This window comes from Pezoporus occidentalis, unplaced genomic scaffold, assembly GCF_034315485.1.
Source record: "Pezoporus occidentalis ecotype Australia unplaced genomic scaffold, CSIRO_AGI_Poc_V1 ctg92, whole genome shotgun sequence".
Lineage (NCBI taxonomy): Eukaryota > Metazoa > Chordata > Aves > Psittaciformes > Psittacidae > Pezoporus > Pezoporus occidentalis.
In genome coordinates, this window is record NW_026916284.1 from 2,745,871 (window position 1) to 2,766,991 (window position 21,121).

Sequence of the window (21,121 nt, forward strand, 5' to 3'; positions counted from 1 at the left end):
CGAGCCCCGCCTCGCCCCCGCGCGCACTGATAACAGCGGGCCAGGAGGAGCGCAGGCAGAGCCCGGATAGCTCAGTCGGTAGAGCATCAGACTTTTAATCTGAGGGTCCAGGGTTCAAGTCCCTGTTCGGGCGACTGCGTTTTTTCTTCACCTCCTATACTTTATTGTGGGTTTATTTTTTTATTCCCCCCCTCCTGCACTGCCCGGGACCCACGGGCGGCAGGAGCCGCTCCTGCCGGGGGGAAAAAGGGTTTTGAGGAGGGGAAAAATCATTGTGAAAGGAAAATAAAACCGAACGAAAAGCAATCGCCCGAACAGGGACTTGAACCCTGGACCCTCAGATTAAAAGTCTGATGCTCTACCGACTGAGCTATCCGGGCTCTGACGGCGGTGCTTCCTCTGCCTGTACATCCCGCTGCCCGCGCGCTCCATGGCTGCCTTCACCCTGCTGCCTGCCCCCTCCTGCAGCCCACGTTCCTTCGGGCACTCTCCATCCAAGCCACCGATGCCACGGTGATGGCACAGCTCCGGGTTCCAATAACCCAGCAAGGGCTGTTTCCCTTCTTGGTCCCTGATGGAGGTGTGGGGTGGGCTGATGGGCAGAGGGGGGTCCTCACTGACACCCGTGGGTCCATCTGCCTCTTCCCCCACAGCAAAGCGGGGTGCAGCAGGGATGGCTGTTCTGGAGGGGGTTAGACAAGGTTCGAGGAGGACAAAGAATAATCTGCCCAGGGCAGGGGACACTGGGATGTGATTTCTGCAGCCACCCAGCTCAGCTCCATGGTTCCCATGTGGTTTCACAGGCAGTTGTGGTGCTGGCTGGGGTCATTCTTCCATCAGGGCTTGGAGATGCCCACCTGCACCAGGGGACCCCCAGGTCCCAGCTCCCTGCACGGCACTGTGAATCCCACCACAGCCTCTCTCCATCCTCCCACCTCCTGGTGAGGGATCTCCAGTGAGCAGGGAGGCTGGAATTACACTCGGCCACAACTGAGCCCAAACCACGGGCTGTGACCCGCAGCCCTCCCAGCCCAGCTTGTGGCTCTCCATTGTGGTGCCGGGGTTTTGGGAGTGACCACAACCCCCCCAGTGAGCGCCTGGCAGCGCCGGCCGCCCGCAGGAGCACACCACATCCACCGCTGCCCATAGCGTGCTCCGGGGGCTGGCTGCCGCGGTGGGAGCACGGCCTCCGCAGCCGGGGGGCTCTCGGCTGCCTCAGCAGCGCAGCGGGGCTCAGGGAGCTCCGCCGTGGGGGGAGCCGGGAGCACCGCGGGCACGCCCGGGGGGGACCCCGCTCCGTGCAATGCTGCGGCCCGCCGGGAGATGGCCCCGCGCCGCGCTGCGCCCCGCCATTGTCCGCTGCTCTCCCTCGTCCCTCCTCCCTCCTTCCTCCTCCTCCTCCTCCTCGCGCCGCCGCCGCGGCGCGGCCCCGCCGCCGCCGCCCGCTCGGAGCAGGTAGGGCTGCGGGGACCGGGGCACGCGCACGGGGAGGGTGGGGGGGCGGGCCGGAGGGGCCCCCCCGTGCTCCCACCGCGGCTCCCCCTTTGCACAATGGTAAATACCGGAGCGGGCCGGTACCGAGAGCCGTGATTTCACCCCCCCCTCCGGGGGAGCTGGGCAGCGCCACCCCGAGGCTCCAGCACGGTCCCGGCACTCCGGAGCCCCCCCCAGCAGTAGGGGCGGCGCTGGGCGGGGGGATAGGGGGGACCGGGAGCGACACCCCCGGAGCCGGACCCCGCGCTCCTGACCCGGCCCGGGAGGGGGGAGGGAACTGGGGTGATTTTTACGTGCAGAACAATGGAACGGAGCCATCAAAGTGCAAAGTTCCTCATCTGCAAAGCGGAGGGGGGGGGGCGAGGTCCTGTCGGCTCCCGTCGTGTTAGAGACCCCCCAGCGGGATGGGGATGGGGATGGGGACATGGACAGGGACAAGCACAGGGCACCGAAGCCACGGGGGGCGCTCCCGGGGTGCTCCAGCTGCCCCTGCGGGGCCGTGCTCTGCATCCTGAACTGGCTCACGCGTGTGTTTTCGAGTGAACTCCAGAGGTCTGGGAGCCGTTACCCCTGAGCAAGGGGATGGAGCGGCTTCCCCGCAGCTGCTCGTGTGTGTAAGGCCAGGCAGGATCTGGGCCGCGGGAACCAGCACTGCTGTTATCAGGGAAAATCAGTGTTTTCCTCTCAGAGCACAGGGATGGGCAGCAGGGAGCTGGGGGTGATGGAAATAAATGGGGTGCTGGCCCCTGCGTTAACTGCACCAGGAAGGCGCCAGCCCCACCTCGCCTCGGGAGCACCATCCTCAGTATCAAGTGAAGCCAGAGCAGGGAGAGCATCCATGCTGCTGCCAGGGCCCAAAAGCAGCCAAAAAGAGCTGCTTCTCCAGGCCAGGCACCAGCCCTCCTCACACACTAAGGTATGAGTAGGTGCTCTGTGTGTGTGTGCAAGCATGGCCTGGTGCATGCTAAGGACACATGTGCAGGCAGTGCATGCCAGCATCCCGGCTGTGGGGCAGGATGGGGCAGTGATGCTGGGGCTCGCAGCATTTGTGGTCCCATCCCAAGTGAGGGGTTTCCCTATGCGCTGGGTGCACGCAGGAGTGTGTCCAGCCTGTGTCTCTGCTGTGTCCTTGGGCTGCAGCTCTCTCCCACCCTGCAGGCACAGCAGCACTGAGCAGCATAAGGACTTGGTTCCTATTGCAGACTGGGTCCTGCGGTGTGGGGCCAGCCAGCACCTCCCTGCACCCCAACAGGGTGCTGTGGGCACAGGGGTGCACCCCAGCGGCTCCAGCACCTTGAGGCTTCGCTGTAGGAGCAGCTGGGGCAGGGAGAGCCCTGCAGAGCGTGTGGCACTGGGATACTAGAATCACGGCAGCAGGATCCATCCCTTGGGGCTCACCTGGGGTGCTGAGATGCAGGCAGGGAGGGCAGCGCAGGCAGGGATGCAGGCAGGGAGGGCAGCGTGCTGCTGCAGGCTGTGCATGCAGGGCTGCAGCCGGTAGGTGCACACACACCCGCGCTGCCGTGCAGGCAGCCGCGGTGCCGGGGGAAGCAGAGATTTGCATAGGAGCCGAGTGCCGGAGCTGCAAACCTGTCCCTGGCATCCCCTGGGGAAGCTGAGCACCGAGATACGTGGCCCTGGGGATGGGTGCTGGGTGCGGAAGCAGCCAGGGTTGGCTCATTCCCAGTCTGGCTGTGTCTGTGTTCCCCGAGCCAGGGAGGAGGAGGCACCGGGTATCTCGGTGATGGGGATGCAGCAGGGGAAGGGACCCCGCTTGCTCTTCCCTGTGCCCCCATCGGTTTGCAGGCGCTGGGTGAAGTGAAGCATCTCCTATGGAGCTGAGCACGGGGCTGTCGAACCTTGGCTGCCCAGGAGGGCTCTGTTGTCCCTTGTTCTTCCCCTACGCCAGTCTGGGACACCCCATTGTCCCCTCCATCAGCCCCACGGTGGGCTCAGCTCCAGGTAGTGCCTCTGCAGAGCTCCCTTCTTCGGCTGCCCCCAGTCACACCGGGGACATTCCCATCCCAAACCCAACCCCTCTTCCCAGGGCAGGATTTCCTCCCGAGGGGGGAAATACGTATTAAAATGATGGAAGAGCCTTTGGCATCGTTCAGCTTCACATCCTGCCTGCCCCGGAGAGCTTGGACCGGGCTGGGCTTTGCTGGGCTGTTAACAAGGAGACGTATCGGCTGGAAGAGGAAGGAATTCCTGCCATAAGGCAACAGGTTGGAAGCGAGTGGCTCCGGCTGTTCCCAGGGTCTGGTGCGTGCAGGATGGCAGCTGCCTGGCGTTGTTTTGCTGCACATCACGGACTGGGGGGGGGTCTCCTCATTGCAGACCTGCCCCGGCAGTGGGAGGTTGTGGGGTGTATGGAAGGAGCTGTGTCCTTCATACCCAGCCTGCAGGAACCCTGCTGTGGGGCTGGATCCTGGTGGGCAGGGATTAGCTCCAGGTCCTTCCCGTCACGCTGCTGGGGGGAACCAGCTCCAGACCCCCTTTGGAAGCTCCCACAAGTTCCTTGACTTGTGGATGGGAATAGGCAGAGCTGCCTGGAAGTGTCTGGGAGGGAATGGATCCATTCACACTGAGCACCTCAGGAGGCTGGGTTTTGTTGGGTTTGGGTTGTGCCGAGTGTGGCTCCAGGGATTAAATTCCCTGGGTTTCAGTTTCAGTTTCCAATAGCAGGTTCCCTGTGGGAGCTCCAGTTCCAAACCAGGGTGAATACTGGGGCTCACCCAAAGGGGTTTCCTTGGCCATGACACTGCTTGAGAGGTCCAAAACTGCTCCATTTCCATCCCATTTTGGAAGGGAAGCAAATTGAGACCAGAGAGTTTCCTCTGGAGCCGGAGGAGCTGGGGCTGTCGTGCTGGTGCTGATGGGAGGTCCCTGGGAGCCTGTCCCCTCCATGTCACCACCTGTGTGGGTCTGGCTCTGCCTTGCAGACCTTGGAGCATCCCCGCTGCTGGAGGATGGCCTCAGGGATGCAATGCTCAGTGATCCCAAGGCAGGGAAGCCGCCGGCATCCTCCTGCCCGGGCAGGAGGTGCTGGGAGCACAGCCCTGCTGCAGGGGAGCACCAGGAAGGGTGGATGGACCTGCAGGCCCGGAGGTGAAGGCTGCTGCTTTATCCTATTCCTGGCCGCTCCTCCCTCCACAGGGTTATAAACGGGTGTGAACTGTGTCCCTGAGAGGCACAACCTCCATCTCCAGCTCCCCATCAGGGACTGCCACTCCAGGGCTCGCTCTGCTCCTCACCCTCAGGTGGTTGATGGCTTCCCAGATGCTTTGGACATCTCAGAGCTGCTCCCAGCACAGCTGCCTGCGAGGGGAAGGGAGGGAGGGAGGGATGGGGGGAGCTGGGGTGCACAGGAAGTCCCTGCAGCTCTGTCCTGGGCTCCTGTCCCTGTCCCTGGCTGGAGCCTTGGCTCTGCTGTGGGATCCTGTGGGATCCCGGGAGATGCTGGGAGCTGGCTGCTGAGTGCCTCAAGTTGCCCCCAAACTGATGCTCATCTCTTTGCACAAGGGCTGGGGTCATCCCTGTGAGGGTGCTGAGGCGCTGGCACAGGGTGCCCAGAGAAGCTGTGGCTGCCCCATCCCTGGCAGTGCTCAAGGCCAGGTTGGACACAGGGGCTTGGAGCAAGCTGCTCCAGTGGAAGGGGTCCCTGCCCAGGGCAGGGGTTGGAGCTGGAGGAGCTTTAAGGTCCCTTCAACCCAAAGCATTCCATGATTCTCAAGGGTGTGCCCACAGGAAGGCTGACTCCATGCACCTGAGCAGCACATGGATGGAGAGATATCCCTCACACAGCAGCAGCTCCTGGTGGGTCACAGCAGGGATGTGCCTCTCTGGGTCCCTGCAAAGCTGCAGCCTCCCTGCGGTGCAAACTGGGAAGAAAGTTGTGTTAAACTCGTTCAGAGCTTAGGGCAAAGGGGCTCCAGGGAACAAGGGGGTTTCCCTCCTGCGGGTCTCCATGGAGGGTGGAATCCCAGGCGGGATGGATCCCCTGAGGCTGACGTGACCATGGCGAATGCCAGGAAATTCCAAGTCAGAAAATGATCCCTGTTATTAGCAGTGGGGTTTTAAAGAGGGAGAAATTCTGCTTGTGTCTGCGGCTCTGGAATTCCTGCCTCGGGAGCTCCCAGTCCAGAGTCGTGTTTGTAATGGGATGGGCGTTGGGTGGGAACAGGGCAGGACCCTGAAGCGGGAGGTGCTGGTTGAGCTCCGGTCCTGCCCCTGCCCGAGGACTTGGAGAGTGACCAGGAGAGGTCGGGGCTTTTCCATGTGGATTTGCATTGTCCTGGTGCAGCTGCGGAGGGAAGGGGCTGAGCCACCTGCTCGAGATGCTCTTCTCTGGCTGGCGTTGGCACCATGGGGTTGCTGTGCCTGGTGCAGGCTGAGCCTTCCTCCCCATCCCCATCCCTATCTGTATCCACAATCCCATCCCCTCCCCATTCCTATCCACATCCCTATCTCCATCCTCAACCCCATCCCTATCCCCATCTCTATCCCAATCCCCATTCCCGCATCCCGGCTGCCCTGGTGCGGGTCTGGCTGCATCCCGTCGGCACACACGGAGCCTCAGCTCTGCCAGGCGGGATTGTTTCTCTGTCAGGACCTCAGCGAGCTGCCGATGCTTCTCTTGGAGACGGGACTGGGGTTGTGGCTTTGTCAGCCACCAGAAATGGGTTTTGTTTTATTGCTTTTGGGTTAAAAGCACGTTTTCTTTGCTCAGCCTCCAGGAGCACTGCCAGCCTTTGGGATTCCTCCTTTTCCAGGAAAAGCCCACAGCAGCCGGCAGGGACCGAAGTGCTGGTGAAGGGGAGCATTCCCGGCCTGTCAGGTCCCCACGGAAGCCATTTTTCCAGCTAGACCCTGAGCTTAACCCTCACCTCTCCCCATGCCCAGGTGGCTGGCGGCGCAGCATGCCTTCCTCCTGACCCCGCGCCCGGCAGGAAGAGGTCCTGGGCCCCGGAGCGATGTCCTCCACGCGCGGCAATGGGGAGCACTGGCAGTCCCTGGAGTCGGTGGGCATCAGCCGCAAGGAGCTGGCGCTGGCCGAGGCGCTGCAGATGGAATACGACGCGTTATCCCGCCTGCGGCAGGACAAGGAGGAGAGCCGGGCCCGGCAGCACGGGGACCAGCCCCTCATCTCCTGGGACGAGCCTGCGGACAGGAGCGGCTGCACTGGCATCAAAGCGGCGCGGGGCCTCTCCGGCTCTGACCCCCTGCTCAGCTACAACGTCCCGCTGGTACCCGACGGTGCCCCCGTGCCCGGAGCCCCCCCTGCCGGCCCCAGCCCCCTGCCTCTGGACCCACAGCCCTGGCTGAAGGGGCCTCTGGCTGGGGAGTACCTATACATCCTCGAGGGGCCGGGGGGGGACTTCCTCGGGGAGCCCCTCAACGGCACCGAGCCCCACAATGGCAGCAGCAGCTCCCCGAAGAAGCTCTCGCCGCCCCCTCTGCCCCCCCGGCACCTGCTGTGGAGCTCCCCCGAGGGCACCCAGCGCCCGGGGAAGGGGTCCCCCCCGTCCTCCACCAAGGGACCCCAGCCCAGGGACATCAACACGTTCTCGGCGGCGCAGGAGCGCGCACACGGGAAGCTGCTCGGGCGCCGCATCTCGGAGGAGGACCCGTACGGCATCAATGATGCCATCACCTGCCTCAACCTGAAGGCCACCTACGAGTCGGAGGTGCTGCGTGAAGCTGCCCGCGGCTGGAAGGAGGGCAGAGGCATCTTCGAGAAGGAGCTGAGTGGGAAGCCGGTGGCGCGCAGCAAGACCATGCCCCCGCAGGTGCCCCCGCGGACGTACGGGTCCCGCTTCGGCAGCAGGAAGAACCTGGCACCCAACAAGAACCGCAGGATCTCCGGCGACCCGGTGAGAGGCTTTTGTCTTCCTGGTATGGGGCTGGGCTGGAGCTGGGGCAATGGCAGAGCTGGGAGGTTGCCAATGGGGCCGTGCACTCGCTGCGTTTCCTGTGCTCAGGGTTGGTTTTCTTTGCCCCATCCCTGGGGCTCCCCAGTCATGTTTGCACCCTGGTCAGAGGCATCCAAGCTCTGAGACGCCGTCCCTGGGGCTCAATGAGCCCGTCCCAGGTTGTGCAGCTCCCCAAGGGGTGCAGGATGGTGCAGAGCCCTCGGGAGGGTGATCCAGGGCCAGGAACCAAGGACACGAGGGTCCTGCAGCTCCAGGGCACAGGAGCCGCTGCCTTGGGCTGTGCTGCAGGGGGTTCACAGCAGGCTCGCGTTGAGGGGTCCCCACATCCTCTGGGAACAGCCGGGAGCCTTCCCCCAAGAGCCAGGCCATCGCTTTCCTCTTGGGCTCGCAGCAGCCTCCCTGAGCCCAGCTCCCTTCGTCCCCTCCCCGAGCAGCAGCAGGATGTGTCCCCGCTGTGCACAAGGCGCTGGGGCTGCTGCTGCCCCTCCTGGGGGCTGCTGGGTGCCTGCTGCTGGCTCTGGAACAGCTCATCCTGCCCCCAGCAAGAGGAGGGCATCAATGAGGGCCGAGGTCACCTCCCTGTCCCCGGCGAGCAGGGACGCAGATGGGGCTGGGGGGGCCTGTGCAGGGCACTCCTCAGTGCCAGGGGCTCATTGACAAAGAGCATCAACCCCTTCCTTAGGGGCTGCTCTGCCCCCACCTTGCTCTGCCCCCCCACCCCCCCCCCCGCCTGGGTTCATTGTCTGGCAGTGGGGCCGTTGTTCACTGGGGAAGGGCGATGGAGGCCCAGGGACCCCAGTGTGCGGGGATCCTGCCCCGGCACCACAGCAGCAGGACATGGGCATAGGCATGGGCAGCGCTCTGCCAGGGATGGGGCAGCCACAGCTTCTCTGGGCACCCTGTGCCAGCGCCTCAGCACCCTCACAGGGAAGAGCTTCTGCCTTATCCCCAGGGTGAACGTCCCCTGTTCCAGTTGGAACCCAGCACCCCATGTCCTGTCTCTACCACGTGTCCCCGGCGCTGCCCTCCCTCAGCCGCAGCAGCACCGCGTGCACACAGTCTCTGCGTGCCCGGTGCTGTAGCAGGGAGCTGTAACCATGGGGCAATGGGCTGGAGTCCCCCAAGGACACTGCAGCCAGGTCATGGGCTTGTGCTCTGCCCCACAGGTTGCCCCCCGGCCGCACTCCTTTGCCAATGGCTACGAGCTCTTCGAGGTGTCGGAGGAGCGGGACGAGGAGGTGGCTGCGTTCTGCCACATGCTGGATGTGTGAGTACCCGCATGGGGCTGGGGCCTCCTGCTGCAGCGCGCCCCACACCTGGGGTGCTCGGGGGACCGGGGTGAGCCCCAAAGCAGGGCAGCACCCCTGACGTGTCCCTGCCTCGCCAGGCTGCGCTCCAGCTACAGCACCCAGGACTATTCCCTCACTGGCCTCGTGTGGAGCGCTGTGAACCTCAGCCCCGAGCAGCTTGGCCATGGCGTGAGCCTGAAGGTGACGGTGGTGTGTGACAGCCTGCGGGAGCCCCTCACCTTCACCTGCGACTGTGAGTGCTCCCTTGTCCCTCCCCTTGCAGCGAGCCCCAAACCCCCGGGGGAAGGTTGAGGGGGGTCCCACGGTGCTGCTGCTCCTCCCCGCAGGCTCCTCCACCGTGGACCTGCTCATCTACCAGGCACTGTGCTACACACACGATGAGCTGCACAGCATCGACGTCGAGGACTTTGTGCTCAAGATCTGCGGCTTGGAGGAGTTCCTGCAGAAGTGAGTGTCGGAGGGGGGGCACACAGCACACCCTCAGCATCCCCGGGCTCACACTTGGCCCATGTGTAGCCGCAGCAGGGTGTGATGGATGGCCGGGGCTGATCCCAGCAGGAGCCTCTCCGCTCCGTCTCCTGCCTCCCAAGCCATGGTGATGCTCTGGTGTGTCGTGGGAGCAACTCTCCCGGTGGCAGGGTATCCATCACACTGACCCCCGTGCACCTGGAGAAAGGCCTGAAAACCAGGGAGCTGCTAAGCAAGCTCTTTGGAGAAGCGTTAAGAACAGCCACGTCGTGGTTGGAGTGGCAGAGCCTGGCTTCTCCATGTTCCTGGGGGAATTACAGGCAGAGGTGGAAAAGAGACATGTCGGGAGCAGTGCGAGGGCACAGAGCATCAGGACTGCAGTGATGGGGATGGAGATCCGCACAGATACCTCCCTCTCCCGCTGCCTGTCCTGCGAGAAGGCTGCATTTCCATAGGGATTTGGGGGTCTTGCAGCTCGGGAGAGCTCTGCAGAGGAAGGTGCAGGAGCCTTGGGTGTGAGGCACGCGCGAGCCAGCTCCTGCTGCTGGAGCTCTGCCCTGGGCCTGGCCGGGCCATGGGAAAGCTGTGGGAGCTTTGCCATGGGGTCTGGGAGCTGCTGGTTTAGGCCCTAAAGGGGCGGCTGGGAATGGCTCAGCCTGTGCGGCCCCGGAGCGGAGGGCGCAGGGAGCCAGCTCCTGCCTCTGGAGCGGCAGGGCTGCGTGAAGGGGGTATTCCCATCGGGAGTGCCCCCCTCAGGATGGATCCAGGCAGCTTGGAGGGCGTTTCCCAAAGGGATGGAGCTCCTGACTCTGTGTGGCAGCAGCACCCTGGGCACGGAGCGGGACGGGCCCTGGCGAGCTTTTCCCCACTGCTGCTGGGTCTCAAAGGAGCTTTGGGAAAGGCCTGGGACATAAATCCCTTTTGCCACCAATCTTTTCTTTCCACATCCTCCCGTGGCTGAGGAGGTGCCAGACCCCTCCCTGTGGAGCCACCGGGGCCTTGAGCTCTGCAAACCACCCTGAGCTGCCCCCCCTTTGCTTTGGCAAGGCACAGGGGGAGCAGGACCAGGCAGGGGGTGCAGGATGCCAGTCCCAAGGGTGCTTTTCCCAACCCTTCCTCCACCTCTTGCCATTGCAGCTCCATCCTGCCTGGAGCTCCTGTAACCCCTCATCAACTTGCCATGGCTCTGCCGCACAGGGCTGGATCAGCTCCAGGAGGGCTTCCCGTGCTGGTGGGCATGGTGGGACCAGGCTGATGCAGCCAGAGCATCCTCCAGCTACTTGGGTCCACACTCACTTCCCACACATCCATGGGCAGGTCCTGGCAGGATGGGCTCCTCCACACCCTCTCCTGGCTCCATCGTGCCGGGTTTTCGGAGGGCACAAGGGAAAGAGGGAAAACAATAGCTTATTCTTTACGTTTCCTAGCACAAGCTACCCAGTGGCACAAACATCCCTTTGCGGCCAGGCTGGGCCCAGCCAACGCTGCCTGGCTGAAAGGCGTTGGGATGGGGGATCCCGGGTTGGGTTTTGGGGCACCCCATGGGGTGGAGAGGGGCTGTGTGCTCACCGGGACGGCTCTGTCCCTGCAGCAAGCACGCGCTGGGCAGCCACGAGTACATCCAGCACTGCAGGAAGTTCGACATGGACATCAACCTGCAGCTGATGAAGAGGAAGGGGCTGCGTAGTGACCTGGCCCGCACGGTGGGTGCCCCCTCTCCCCTCCAGTGTGGGGAGCAGAGCAGGGGTGCCCCTGGCATCTCCCTGCTGCAGGAACACCCGGAAATGGCGAACGCACTCTCTCCATCTCCAGGCAAATGATGACCAGAGCCCCTCCACCCTCAACCACTACATCCACCTGCAGGAGAGGCCCATCAAGCAGACCATCAGCAGGTAGGGGGACAGGACTGGTCCCCTGTGTTGGGTGCCCTCTTGGCCAGGGCTGAGCTTCACTGTCTGTCCTCTAGGCAGGCGCTGAGCCTCCTCTTTGACACCTTCCACAACGAGGTGGATGCTTTCCTGGCAGCTGAGGTGAGCAGCAGGGGCCAAGGGGGCATTTTGGGGGCCACCTTCCCTCATTCACTGCAGTCTCTTTCCCCTTTTTGTTATGGGGCTCTAAGGGTGCATCAGGGAAGGGTAAAGCCATGGCAATGGCACAGACTGGTTCACCTTGCCCTTGGCTGCTGGAGGCCCTGCCTCACCCCCACTTTGCCCTCCACAGGGAGACTTCCCGCTGAAGGCAGAACGGGTGATCCAGTCAGTCATGGCCATCTGCAATGCCCTGGCTGCTGTGGAATCCCAGGAGATCACAGCAGCGCTCAACCAGATGCCCCCCTGCCCTTCCCGCATGCAGCCCAAAATCCAGAAGGTGAGAGACGGGCACTTCCCGCCGGTGGGAAGTGCGTTCCCACATCAGGCTCCGTTCCCAGCTTCCACCCTTAGCACCACATGGAAAATTCCTCAAGAGCTGGGAGCAGGCGCTGCCTGGCCCCGCTGCCTGCCCAGGCAGGGTCTGGTTACACGGCTCTGGCTCGGCGAGCGGCTCCCCCCAGGGCTCGCTCTGATGCTGCTCCGGTGGTTTCTCTTTTTTCCTCAACAGGATCCAAATGTTCTGGCCAAGAGGGAAAATCGAGGTATTTGTGCTCTCCTCCCCCCCTTCTGGGCTCAAGTTCTTGGTGCTTTTAATCTTCAACCCCCTCAATTAGTGAGGCCAAAAGGGTTTTGGTTTAAGGAAAGAGGTGATGGAGGTTGTTCCGTGAGCCCAGCAAAACGGGAAGCCTGAGATTCTCCCTCTCAAACTGCGTTGTCCTGGGGGATCCTGCCCAGGCTCCCTCCTGCATCCCAACCCCAGCCCAGTGGGATGCAGTGGGGGGCGGCGGGGGAGCCACCACCCCACACCACCCGTGTCACCCCTGCAGAGAGGATCGTGGAGAGCCTGACGGCCGCCATCCTCAACCTGGTGGAGCTCTACTGCAGCACCTTCAACGCGGACTTCCAGCCGGCAGTGCAGGGCAGCCGGGAGCACGGCGCGGCGCGGGAGGCTCGCCTGCTCTCCTGCCCGCTCGCCTTCACTGTCTATGCCACCCACCGCATCCCCATCACCTGGGCTGCCAGGTACGGGCTCTGCCAGGGCCCCGCTCAGCCTCTGCATGCCCTGCGTGGCTGAGGAGCTTGTCCCTGGCCCACAGAGAGGGATAAAGGTGAATTGAGATGGGATCTGAGGCAGAAGCTCTTCCCTGTGAGGGTGCTGAGGCGCTGGCACAGGGTGCCCAGAGAAGCTGTGGCTGCCCCATCCCTGGCAGTGTTCAAGGCCAGGCTGGACACAGGGGCTTGGAGCAAGCTGCTCCAGTGGAAGGGGTCCCTGCCCGTGGCAGGGGTTGGAACTGGATGAGCTTTAAGGTCCCTTCCAGCCCAAACCAGTCTGGGATTCTATGGTTTTCTATGCAGCAGGCATGGATGGAATAAGAGCTAAACTCACCCCAAGCCTCCTAAAGGGTAGGAATATTGGGGTGTGGTGATCAGCAGGCAGTGAGGGTTGTTCACAGGCAGCTGATGCTGGAGCTCCTGGGCAGGAAGGGCTCTGCCGTGCTCACCAGTCCCAACCCCACGCATCCCTGGGGATGCAGCATCACTGCCGGGCTCAGCATCACCCCAGGGATGTGACAGATGGCCCCAGTGCAGCAGGGCTGGGCTGCCCTTGCCCCACACCAGCGACGTGCTCCTTTGTTCTGTGCCTCGGGTGCCCTGTACCCGCTCCCAGCTCCACTCAGGGGGGATGCGGGGGTCCGGGCGTGCGAGGCACCGGCGCCAGCAGCAGCCACCCCGCCGGGGACCCCTCGCCTTTGTCCTGCCCTTAATGTATTCCCCTTGGTGAGTGGCTCCGAACAAAGCGGGAAGCCTGGGAAATGCCGGCATCCCCTGACCCCGGCCCTGCCTGGATTGTGGCTCGGCACCTGCCACATGGCAGGGCCCCCCGGCAGCCCCGTGTGATGGTATGTGTGGTGGCATATGGTGATGGGGACAAGGCGCCCAGCGCTGCACCCCCTTCCTGGCACAGCCCCTTTCCCAAGCCCAGCTTCAGGAAGACGCAGCTCCCATCCTCCCCACCCCACTGCTGTGGGTCTGCCCCATGGTGGGGTGCACCCCCAGCTCACAGCTCCCCTGCCCCAGCTGAACCCCCCCGGCTCACAGCTCCCTCTGTTCCTCTTGCAGCTATGAAGATTTCTACCTCTCCTGCTCCCTCAGCCACGGTGGCAAGGAGCTGTGCAGCCCCCTGCTCACCAAGAAGGCCAACGTCTACAAATACCTCTTTCACCTCATCATATGGGACCAGCAGTAAGGCAGCACCCGGCCATGGGGTGGGCAGGGGGTCCCGGTGCCAGACCCAGCTTTCCTCTTGCCCTGCTCCTGCAGCTCCTCTCGGCACCTCTCCCTCGGTTTTGGGTGTTGGAAGCTCTTGTGTCATCCCTGGGAATAGCAGCAGCCCTGCCCGCCCTGGACCTGCGTGTTTGCTCCCGGGAAAGGGGATCTGCTCCCAGAATAGCTCCGGGAGCAGGCAGGGAGGCAGCGCCGAGCCCGGGCCGGGCATTCGCAGGGAGGTGGGGATGGGACGGGGTAATTTTAGAAGGTGCCGGAGCCCCCAAGGACAGGCGCCGAGCGGCCGGCGGGGAGCGGAGCCGTGCCCGCAGCCCCGGCCCCTGCTGCCCATGGCGGGGGTGTAGCTGCCACCCTGGGCTCCCGGGGAGCATCGCAGAGGAGCCTCAGCCCCGGGGTCCCACGTAGCCCCCCTTGGCCGTGGGACGAGGTCAGTGCGCGGTGGGGACCCTCCATGGCACTGGGGTGCGCTCCCCAAACCCAGCTGCATCCTGCCCGTGTCGTGGGGCCCTCGTCCCGCGCTGGGGGCATGCGGCACCCCCAGTGCCAGCAGCAAGGGCGCCGCTGGGCTGGGCTCTCCGGGGACACACTCGGCACCCGCAGGCAGGGTCCGGCCGGCCCGTGGGGAGCTCGGGTCCCGTCCCCGGCAGGGCTGAGCCGTGGCTGCTCTCCCGCAGGATCTGCTTCCCGGTCCAGGTGAACCGGCTGCCGCGGGAGACGCTGCTCAGCCTCACGCTCTTCGCCGTGCCCGTCCCACCCCCGGGGGGCTCCTCCGACACCAACAGGCAGCGGCGCGTCCCCGAGGCCCTGGGCTGGGTGACCACCCCCCTCTTCAACTTCAGGCAGTACGTGGGGCACCCCCCATGGGGCACGGCCGGGGGGGGGCCGGTGCCTCGGGGGCAGCATCACCGCAGCGGTGCCCTCACCCTTCCTCCTCCTCCAGGGTCCTGACCTGCGGGAGGAAGCTCCTGGGCTTGTGGCCGGCGACCCAGGACAACTCCAGAGCCAGGTCCAGCGCCCCCAACTTCAACCAGCCCGACAGTGTCATCCTGCAGGTCTGTCCCGGGGGGCCTGGGGACACCCCCCCACCGAGCCCCATGTGCGGCTCCCACTCACCCTCTGCTCTGCCCCAGATCGACTTCCCCACGTCTGCCTTCGAGGTGAAGTTCACCAGCCCGCCGGCAGCTGAGCTCAGCCCCAGGTACGAGTTCGGCAGCCTGGGGGAGGAGGATCAGCGCCAGCTGCGGGAGGCGATGCAGAAGAAATCTCTCTACTGGTAAGTGATGGACCCGGGGTGACGCTGGCATCGCCCTGCGGGGGGGACCCTGCTGTGACAGCCCAGGGGGTGTCAGCGTCTGACCTTGCTGGGCACTGGGGATGATGCTGGAGCCTGGTGTTGTCAGAGCCGGGTGCCTGGGCAGGGTCTTTCCATTCCCCCCCAAGGGAGCAGCTGCCCAGCCTCTCATCCAGCTTGGCATAGGCCAGGAGTCACCCAGCACTGGTTATAAGCGACAGGATCAAGTGTTGGCAGCTGCACAGAGCAGGGCTGACCTCGTTGCAAACCTGTCCAGGGGTCCCTCAGGGGACAGCCAGGATGTCCCTGCAGCAGCTCAGTCACCCCCGGGCATGGGTGCTGGGCTCCCGGCTGTCCCCTCGGGGACAGGGTGCAGCGTGGGGATGAGGGGAGCCCCCAGCATCCTGCAGCCCCATAGAGAGCAGCCCAGGGGGATGCAGGCAGGATCACGCTCTCCATGGCAGAATCATGTCACAGTTTGGGTTGGAATGCCATCCCCTCCCTTGCCCCAGGCCTCATCCTTGACCCTGTCCCCAGGCTGATGGACATGGACCGCAAGCGGCTTTGGGAGAAGCGGTCCCACTGCCACGCGGCGCCCGGTGCCCTGCCCATGCTGCTGGCCAGCGCACCCAGCTGGGAGTGGGGCTGCCTGCCCGACATCTACGCCCTGCTCAGCCAGTGGACCTACATGAGCCACCAGGATGCCCTGGGGCTCCTGCACGCCACGTAAGGCACGGGTGGGCTGCGGGTGCCGCAGGGATGCACACTCTGCAATGGGAGGAGGGGTGCTGGGGATGCTGTCCCCATGAGGCCTGTCCCCGCTGCAGGTTCCCGGACCAGGAGGTGAGGAGGACGGCTGTGCAGTGGATTGACTCCATCTCCGACACGGAGCTGCTGGACTACCTGCCCCAGTTGGTCCAGGTGTGTGGTGGGACGGGGATGTGCCATGGGGTGCATGGTAGGACCAGGATGTGCCATGGGGTGCAAGCTGGTCCCGCTGTGCCCCAAAACTATCTCCGCTCCAGGCCCTGAAGTACGAGTGCTACCTGGACAGCCCGCTGGTGCGCTTCCTCATGAAGCGGGCGATCTGTGACCTGAAGATCACCCACTACTTCTTCTGGTGGGTTCGGGGGGGGCTGAAAACAGTGAGGGGGAACCCTGTGGCTCTCCTGACCACGTCCTGCCCCTGCTCCGAGCAGGCTGCTGAAGGACGGCCTCAAGGACTCGCAGTTCAGCATCCGGTACCAGTACCTGCTGGCGGCTCTGCTGTGCTGCTGCGGGAAGGGGCTGCGGGAGGAGTTTGACCGGCAGTGCCTGCTCGTCAGCACGCTGGCCAGGCTGGCCCAGCAAGTGCGGGACGCAGCGCCGTCCGCGCGGCAGGTGGGTGCTGGGGTCATAGGAGAGGGTGCAGGAGGGAGCTGGGGTGATGGGAGGGGTCCTGGGCTGTGTCTCAGCCCCCCCCATCCATGCCTATTCATCCCTGCCCACCCACCCCGCAGGGCATCCTCCGTGAGGGGCTGGAGGACGTGAAGCAGTTCTTCAAGGCACACGGGTCGTGCCGGCTGCCGCTCAGCCCCAGCCTGCTGGTGAAGGGGATCGTGCCCCGGGTGAGTGCTGGAGCCGAGGGGCTCGATGGGCTCCTCTCCCCCCCAGCTCACCCTGACGGGCTGTGCCTTCCTCCTGCGGCAGGACTGCTCCTACTTCAACTCCAACGCGGTCCCCCTCAAGCTCTCCTTCCAGAACGTTGATCCCCTGGGAGAAAACATCCGTGTCATCTTCAAGGTGAGCCCGGTACCCCGAGCACAGCCCCAGCCCCATGGGGCTGCCTCAGCTTTGCCCCCCGGCTCTTATGGCTCTTCCCCACGGGCTCGCAGTGCGGAGACGACCTGCGGCAGGACATGCTGACGCTGCAGATGATCCGGATCATGAACAAGATCTGGGTGCAGGAGGGGCTGGACATGCGCATGGTCATCTTCCGCTGCTTCTCCACTGGCCGTGGACGAGGTAACCCCAGCATCAGGGCATCCCCAGTGGCATCAACCTCAACGTCCCCTGTTTCAGTCTGAACCCATCACTCCTTGTCCTATCACTGCAGTCCCTGATGAAGGGTCCCTCTCCAGCATCCTTACATCCTTCAGACACTGAAAGCTGCTCTGAGGTCTAAAACTAACGATGCTCTTGGGCTAGCGACAGCACAGGAGGTCCTGGGGCTCTGCTAGAGAGGAGCTGCTGTGGGCAGCTGCGATCCACTTTGGGTCTGAACCCAGCAGCCCATCTGTAGGAGCATGGCTTTGCAGCTGTCAGTCAATGGCTGGGGAGTCAAGGGGTTGTGCTCTGCGGGCTGGGGTCTTGGCAGCCCTCAGGAGGGATGGGTGCTCTCACACTGCTGTCTCACTGCCAGGCATGGTGGAGATGATCCCCAACGCCGAGACCCTGCGCAAGATCCAGGTGGAGCATGGCGTGACCGGCTCCTTCAAAGACCGGCCCCTGGCAGACTGGCTGCAGAAGCACAACCCTGGGGAGGATGAGTATGAGAAGGTGAGGAAGAGCCTGGCAGGGTCCCTGCTGCTCATGCCCCACTCAGCAGGGATGAGAACCCCTCGCGTCCCGTTCTCCATGGTTGGCTCCTTCCCTCCCTTCCCAGGCTGTGGAAAACTTCATCTACTCCTGTGCCGGCTGCTGTGTGGCCACCTACGTGCTGGGGATCTGCGACCGGCACAACGACAACATCATGCTCAAGACCACGGGGCACATGTTCCACATCGACTTCGGCAGGTTCCTGGGCCACGCGCAGATGTTCGGCAACATCAAGAGGTGAGAAGTGCCCCCGGGGTCTCCATCCCCCCCAGCCCTTGCTCTGCAGCCCCCTCTTTGTGACCCCTGCTTGGGCATCACTTTCTGTCCCTCCCCGACGCAGGGACCGGGCACCGTTTGTCTTCACTTCGGACATGGCGTACGTCATCAACGGCGGGGACAAACCCTCCAGTCGCTTCCATGACTTCGTCGACCTGTGCTGCCAAGCCTACAACCTGATCCGCAAGCACACCCACCTCTTCCTCAACCTGCTGGGGCTGGTGAGAGCCGGGGCTGCGCACCCCTTCCCACCAGGAACAATCGAGGGTTCCTCCTGCCACCCCTCGCCCTCATCTGTGCCTTGCCTCCCAGATGCTGTCCTGTGGCATCCCTGAGCTCTCTGACCTGGAGGACCTCAAGTACGTCTACGATGCCCTGAGGCCACAGGACTCTGATGCTGATGCCACCACGTACTTCACCAGGTAGAAGACACTGGGGTGTGCAGGGGCAGGAGAGGACGGAGGGAGCCGAGGACGCAGGCACCGGCTCGGCTCACTGAGCGCGTGGTGGCCTCGTTGCAGGTTGATCGAGTCGAGCCTGGGCAGCGTGGCCACCAAGCTCAACTTCTTCATCCACAACCTGGCGCAGATGAAGTTCACGGGCTCTGATGCCCGCCCGACCCTCTCCTTTGCCCCCCGCACCCACACCATCAAGACATCCGGCCGGATCCGCGACGTCTTCCTCTGCCGCCATGAGCGGGTCTTCAACCCCAGCAAGGGCTACGTGAGTGGGGACGGTCAGGGGCAAGCGAAGGGGCTGCCTGGGTGGCTCTCTCCTGATGCTCCTCCCTATCCCTGCATGGGTCCAGGGCACCCTGGGCTCTCCACTCCATGTCCCATCTCTCTGCAGACCTACGTGGTGAAGGTGCAGCGGGAGGGCCCAGGCGAGGTGACCTTCGTGCAGCGGAGCTTTGAGGAGTTCCAGGAGCTGCACAACAAGCTGCGCCTCCTCTTCCCCTCCTCGCTGCTGCCCAGGTACCCCCACAGCCCCCCATGGACCCTCGGGGCCCCCCAGCACCCCTGGGCTCTGCTCAGCATCTGTCCCTGCAGCTTCCCCAGCAGGTTCCTCATCGGGCGGTCGCGGGGCGAAGCGGCGGCCGAGCGGCGGAAGGAGGAGCTGAACGGGTACATCTGGCACCTCATCCACGCTGCACCCGAGGTGGCAGAGGTGCGGGGCCGGGGGTCCCTGCAGGGTGGGGTGGTGCTGGGGGCACCGGAGAGGTGGGGAGGTGCCTGGGGGTCGATGCACCACATCCAGCATCAGTCCCGAGTGGTGCGGGACGTGCTCGCAGCTAACGTCACCTCCTTGCCCCGCAGTGTGACCTCATCTACACCTTCTTCCACCCCCTGCCACGGGACGAGAAAGCGGCCGGCACCAACCCGACCCCGAAGGCAGCGGGTAGGGGGGCTGGGGGCAGGGCTGGCACGGCACAGGGTGAAGCGAGAGGCTCCCATCCCACCCACGTCCCTCCTCTCCTCCAGATGCCACGTGGGCTCGGCCCCTGGGGAAGGTTGGTGGCGAGGTGAAGCTCTCCATCTCCTACAAGAACAACAAGCTCTTCATCATGGTGATGCACATCAGGGGGCTGGTACGTGTGCGGTGCCCGGTGGCAGTGAGGTGGAGGTTCACCCCTCTGCTGTGCTCACGGGGTGTCCCTGGCTCTGCCCCACAGCCACCGTTGCAGGATGGCAATGACCCTGACCCCTACGTCAAGACCTACCTGCTGCCTGACCCCCAGAAAACAACCAAGAGGAAAACCAAAGTGGCCCGAAAAACCTGCAACCCCACCTACAATGAGATGGTGGGATGGGGATGGGGATGGGGATGGGAAGGGGATGGAGATGGGATGGGGATAGAAATGGAGATGCAGATGGGATGGGGATGGAGATGGGGATGGGGATGGGATGGGGATAGAAATGGAGGTGCAGATGGGATGGGGATGGAGATGGGGATGGGGGATGGAGGTGAGGATGGGGATAGGAATGGGATGGGATAGGAATGGGATGGAGATGGGGATGGGGATGGAGATGGAGGTGGAGGATGGAGGTGAGGATGTGGATGGCAATGGGATGGAGATGGGAATGGGATGGGGATAGCAATGGGATGGAGATGGGGATGGGAGATCTCAAGGGGTCTGTAGCTGAGAGTTTGCCCAATTCTGCCCCCCAGCTGGTCTATGATGGGATCCCGCGGGGGGACCTGCAGCAGCGGGAGCTGCGCCTGAGTGTGCTGAGTGAGGAAGGCTTCTGGGAGAACATCCTGCTCGGGGAGGTTGGCATCCGCCTGCGGGACCTCGACCTGGCGCAGGAGAAGATGGGCTGGTTCGCCCTGGGGTCCCGCGGCCACGGCACCCTCTGAGGGGCAACCACCGGGGCTGGGGACCCCGCGGCTCTGCCCATCCCGGGATGTGCCTGTGGGGACCGGGCACCGATGGGTGCTGCTGCGGGCGGCTTCTCTTTGAAGTTTACCTTGTGTCAAGGGAGCAACGCGGGGCGGGAGGAGGGAGGACCGCGGGGATGGGGGGACTCTTCCGTTGGGATATCTGGATTGGAGTTGTTTTCTGAGTAACGAGTAGCGTGAGGCCGGGCACCGGGTGCGGAGGAGAGGGGAGGCACGGGGACGGTCGGAGCTCGGGGTACAGCTCCAGCCGGGACATTCCCATCTGGGGATGTCGCTCCCAAAGGTGAGCGGTGTGCTGGGGCTGGGCACGGGGCCTGTCCCATGGGGCTGAGCCCCCAGTGCCGTGGGGACAGCTGGTGCCCTGCCCGTGCCCACGCTGGTGGGACACCCATCACCCAGCTCATCCTCCATCTGTCTTCCGTCCTCCCTGTGGCCCCGGGGCCGAGGCGGCTGCGCCGGGGCAGGTTTGGTGCCTGTGGTGCTTTGTTTACAGCAGGAGCTCCGTAAACGGACGAAAAGTTTCTCAGGATCGAGAAGAATGAACTGAACCTTTATATTAAAAGTTTTAACTTGGAGCTGGAGCTGGAGGGATGGGGGGGGGATGGAGGGAGGGATGGGGGGGGATGGAGGGATGGGGGGGCTGGAGGGTTGGGGGGGGCTGGAGGGATGGGGGGGCTGGAGGGATGGGGGGATGGAGGGTTGGGGGTGCTGGAGGGATGGGGGGGGATGGAGGGTTGGGGGGGTACTGGAGGGATGAGGGGGGATGGAGGGATGGGGGGCCTGGAGCCGGGGCCCTGCTGCCTCCACCAGGGGGCGTGGAAATGAAGGAGTGCATCGGGTGGTGTGGGCCGTGCCTGCGCCCCTGCCTGCACCTCTTGCGCCCCTGCCTGCACCTCTTGCGCCCCTGCCTGCACCTCTTGCGCCCCTGCCTGCACCTCTTGCGCCCCTGCCTGCACCACCGCCCGCCCCCGAGCCCAGTTTCCGCGGTCCCAGGCG

At 64.2% G+C, this 21,121-nt stretch overlaps 1 protein-coding gene and 2 non-coding genes across 3 annotated transcripts; 2 read left to right on the forward strand and 1 right to left on the reverse strand.

Annotated features, from left to right (window-relative positions):
- Positions 1-60: 60 nt before the first annotated feature.
- On the forward strand, positions 61-133 carry TRNAK-UUU (transfer RNA lysine (anticodon UUU)). Its single transcript has one exon. It is a non-coding gene; the product is annotated as a tRNA-Lys (tRNA).
- A 174-nt stretch (positions 134-307) lies between these two features.
- TRNAK-UUU (transfer RNA lysine (anticodon UUU)) lies at positions 308-380 on the reverse strand. The gene has a single exon. It is a non-coding gene; the product is annotated as a tRNA-Lys (tRNA).
- A 6,087-nt stretch (positions 381-6,467) lies between these two features.
- On the forward strand, positions 6,468-20,700 carry PIK3C2B (phosphatidylinositol-4-phosphate 3-kinase catalytic subunit type 2 beta). The gene is made up of 32 exons (XM_062605364.1): positions 6,468-7,367; positions 8,594-8,694; positions 8,815-8,969; positions 9,064-9,184; positions 10,797-10,908; positions 11,018-11,097; positions 11,172-11,235; positions 11,426-11,572; positions 11,804-11,837; positions 12,123-12,318; positions 13,417-13,539; positions 14,256-14,423; positions 14,522-14,633; positions 14,712-14,854; positions 15,410-15,598; positions 15,700-15,793; positions 15,898-15,992; positions 16,072-16,252; positions 16,372-16,479; positions 16,562-16,654; positions 16,747-16,876; positions 17,274-17,410; positions 17,517-17,686; positions 17,790-17,946; positions 18,038-18,147; positions 18,247-18,448; positions 18,575-18,699; positions 18,775-18,892; positions 19,042-19,123; positions 19,207-19,313; positions 19,398-19,526; positions 19,895-20,700. The coding sequence occupies exons 1-32, from the start codon at positions 6,468-6,470 to the stop codon at positions 20,081-20,083; spliced, it is 4,872 nt and encodes a 1,623-aa protein (XP_062461348.1). The 3' UTR covers positions 20,084-20,700.
- The last annotated feature ends 421 nt before the right edge of the window (positions 20,701-21,121 follow it).

Coding starts and splice junctions, on each gene's coding strand:
- PIK3C2B (XM_062605364.1), top strand. CDS start 6,468: ATGTCCTCCACGCGCGGCAATGGGGAGCACTGGCAGTCCCTGGAGTCG. Junction 15,599..15,699: donor CTGGGGCTCCTGCACGCCAC/GTAAGGCACGGG, acceptor TCCCCGCTGCAG/GTTCCCGGACCAGGAGGTGA. Junction 19,124..19,206: donor CCCGACCCCGAAGGCAGCGG/GTAGGGGGGCTG, acceptor CCTCTCCTCCAG/ATGCCACGTGGGCTCGGCCC.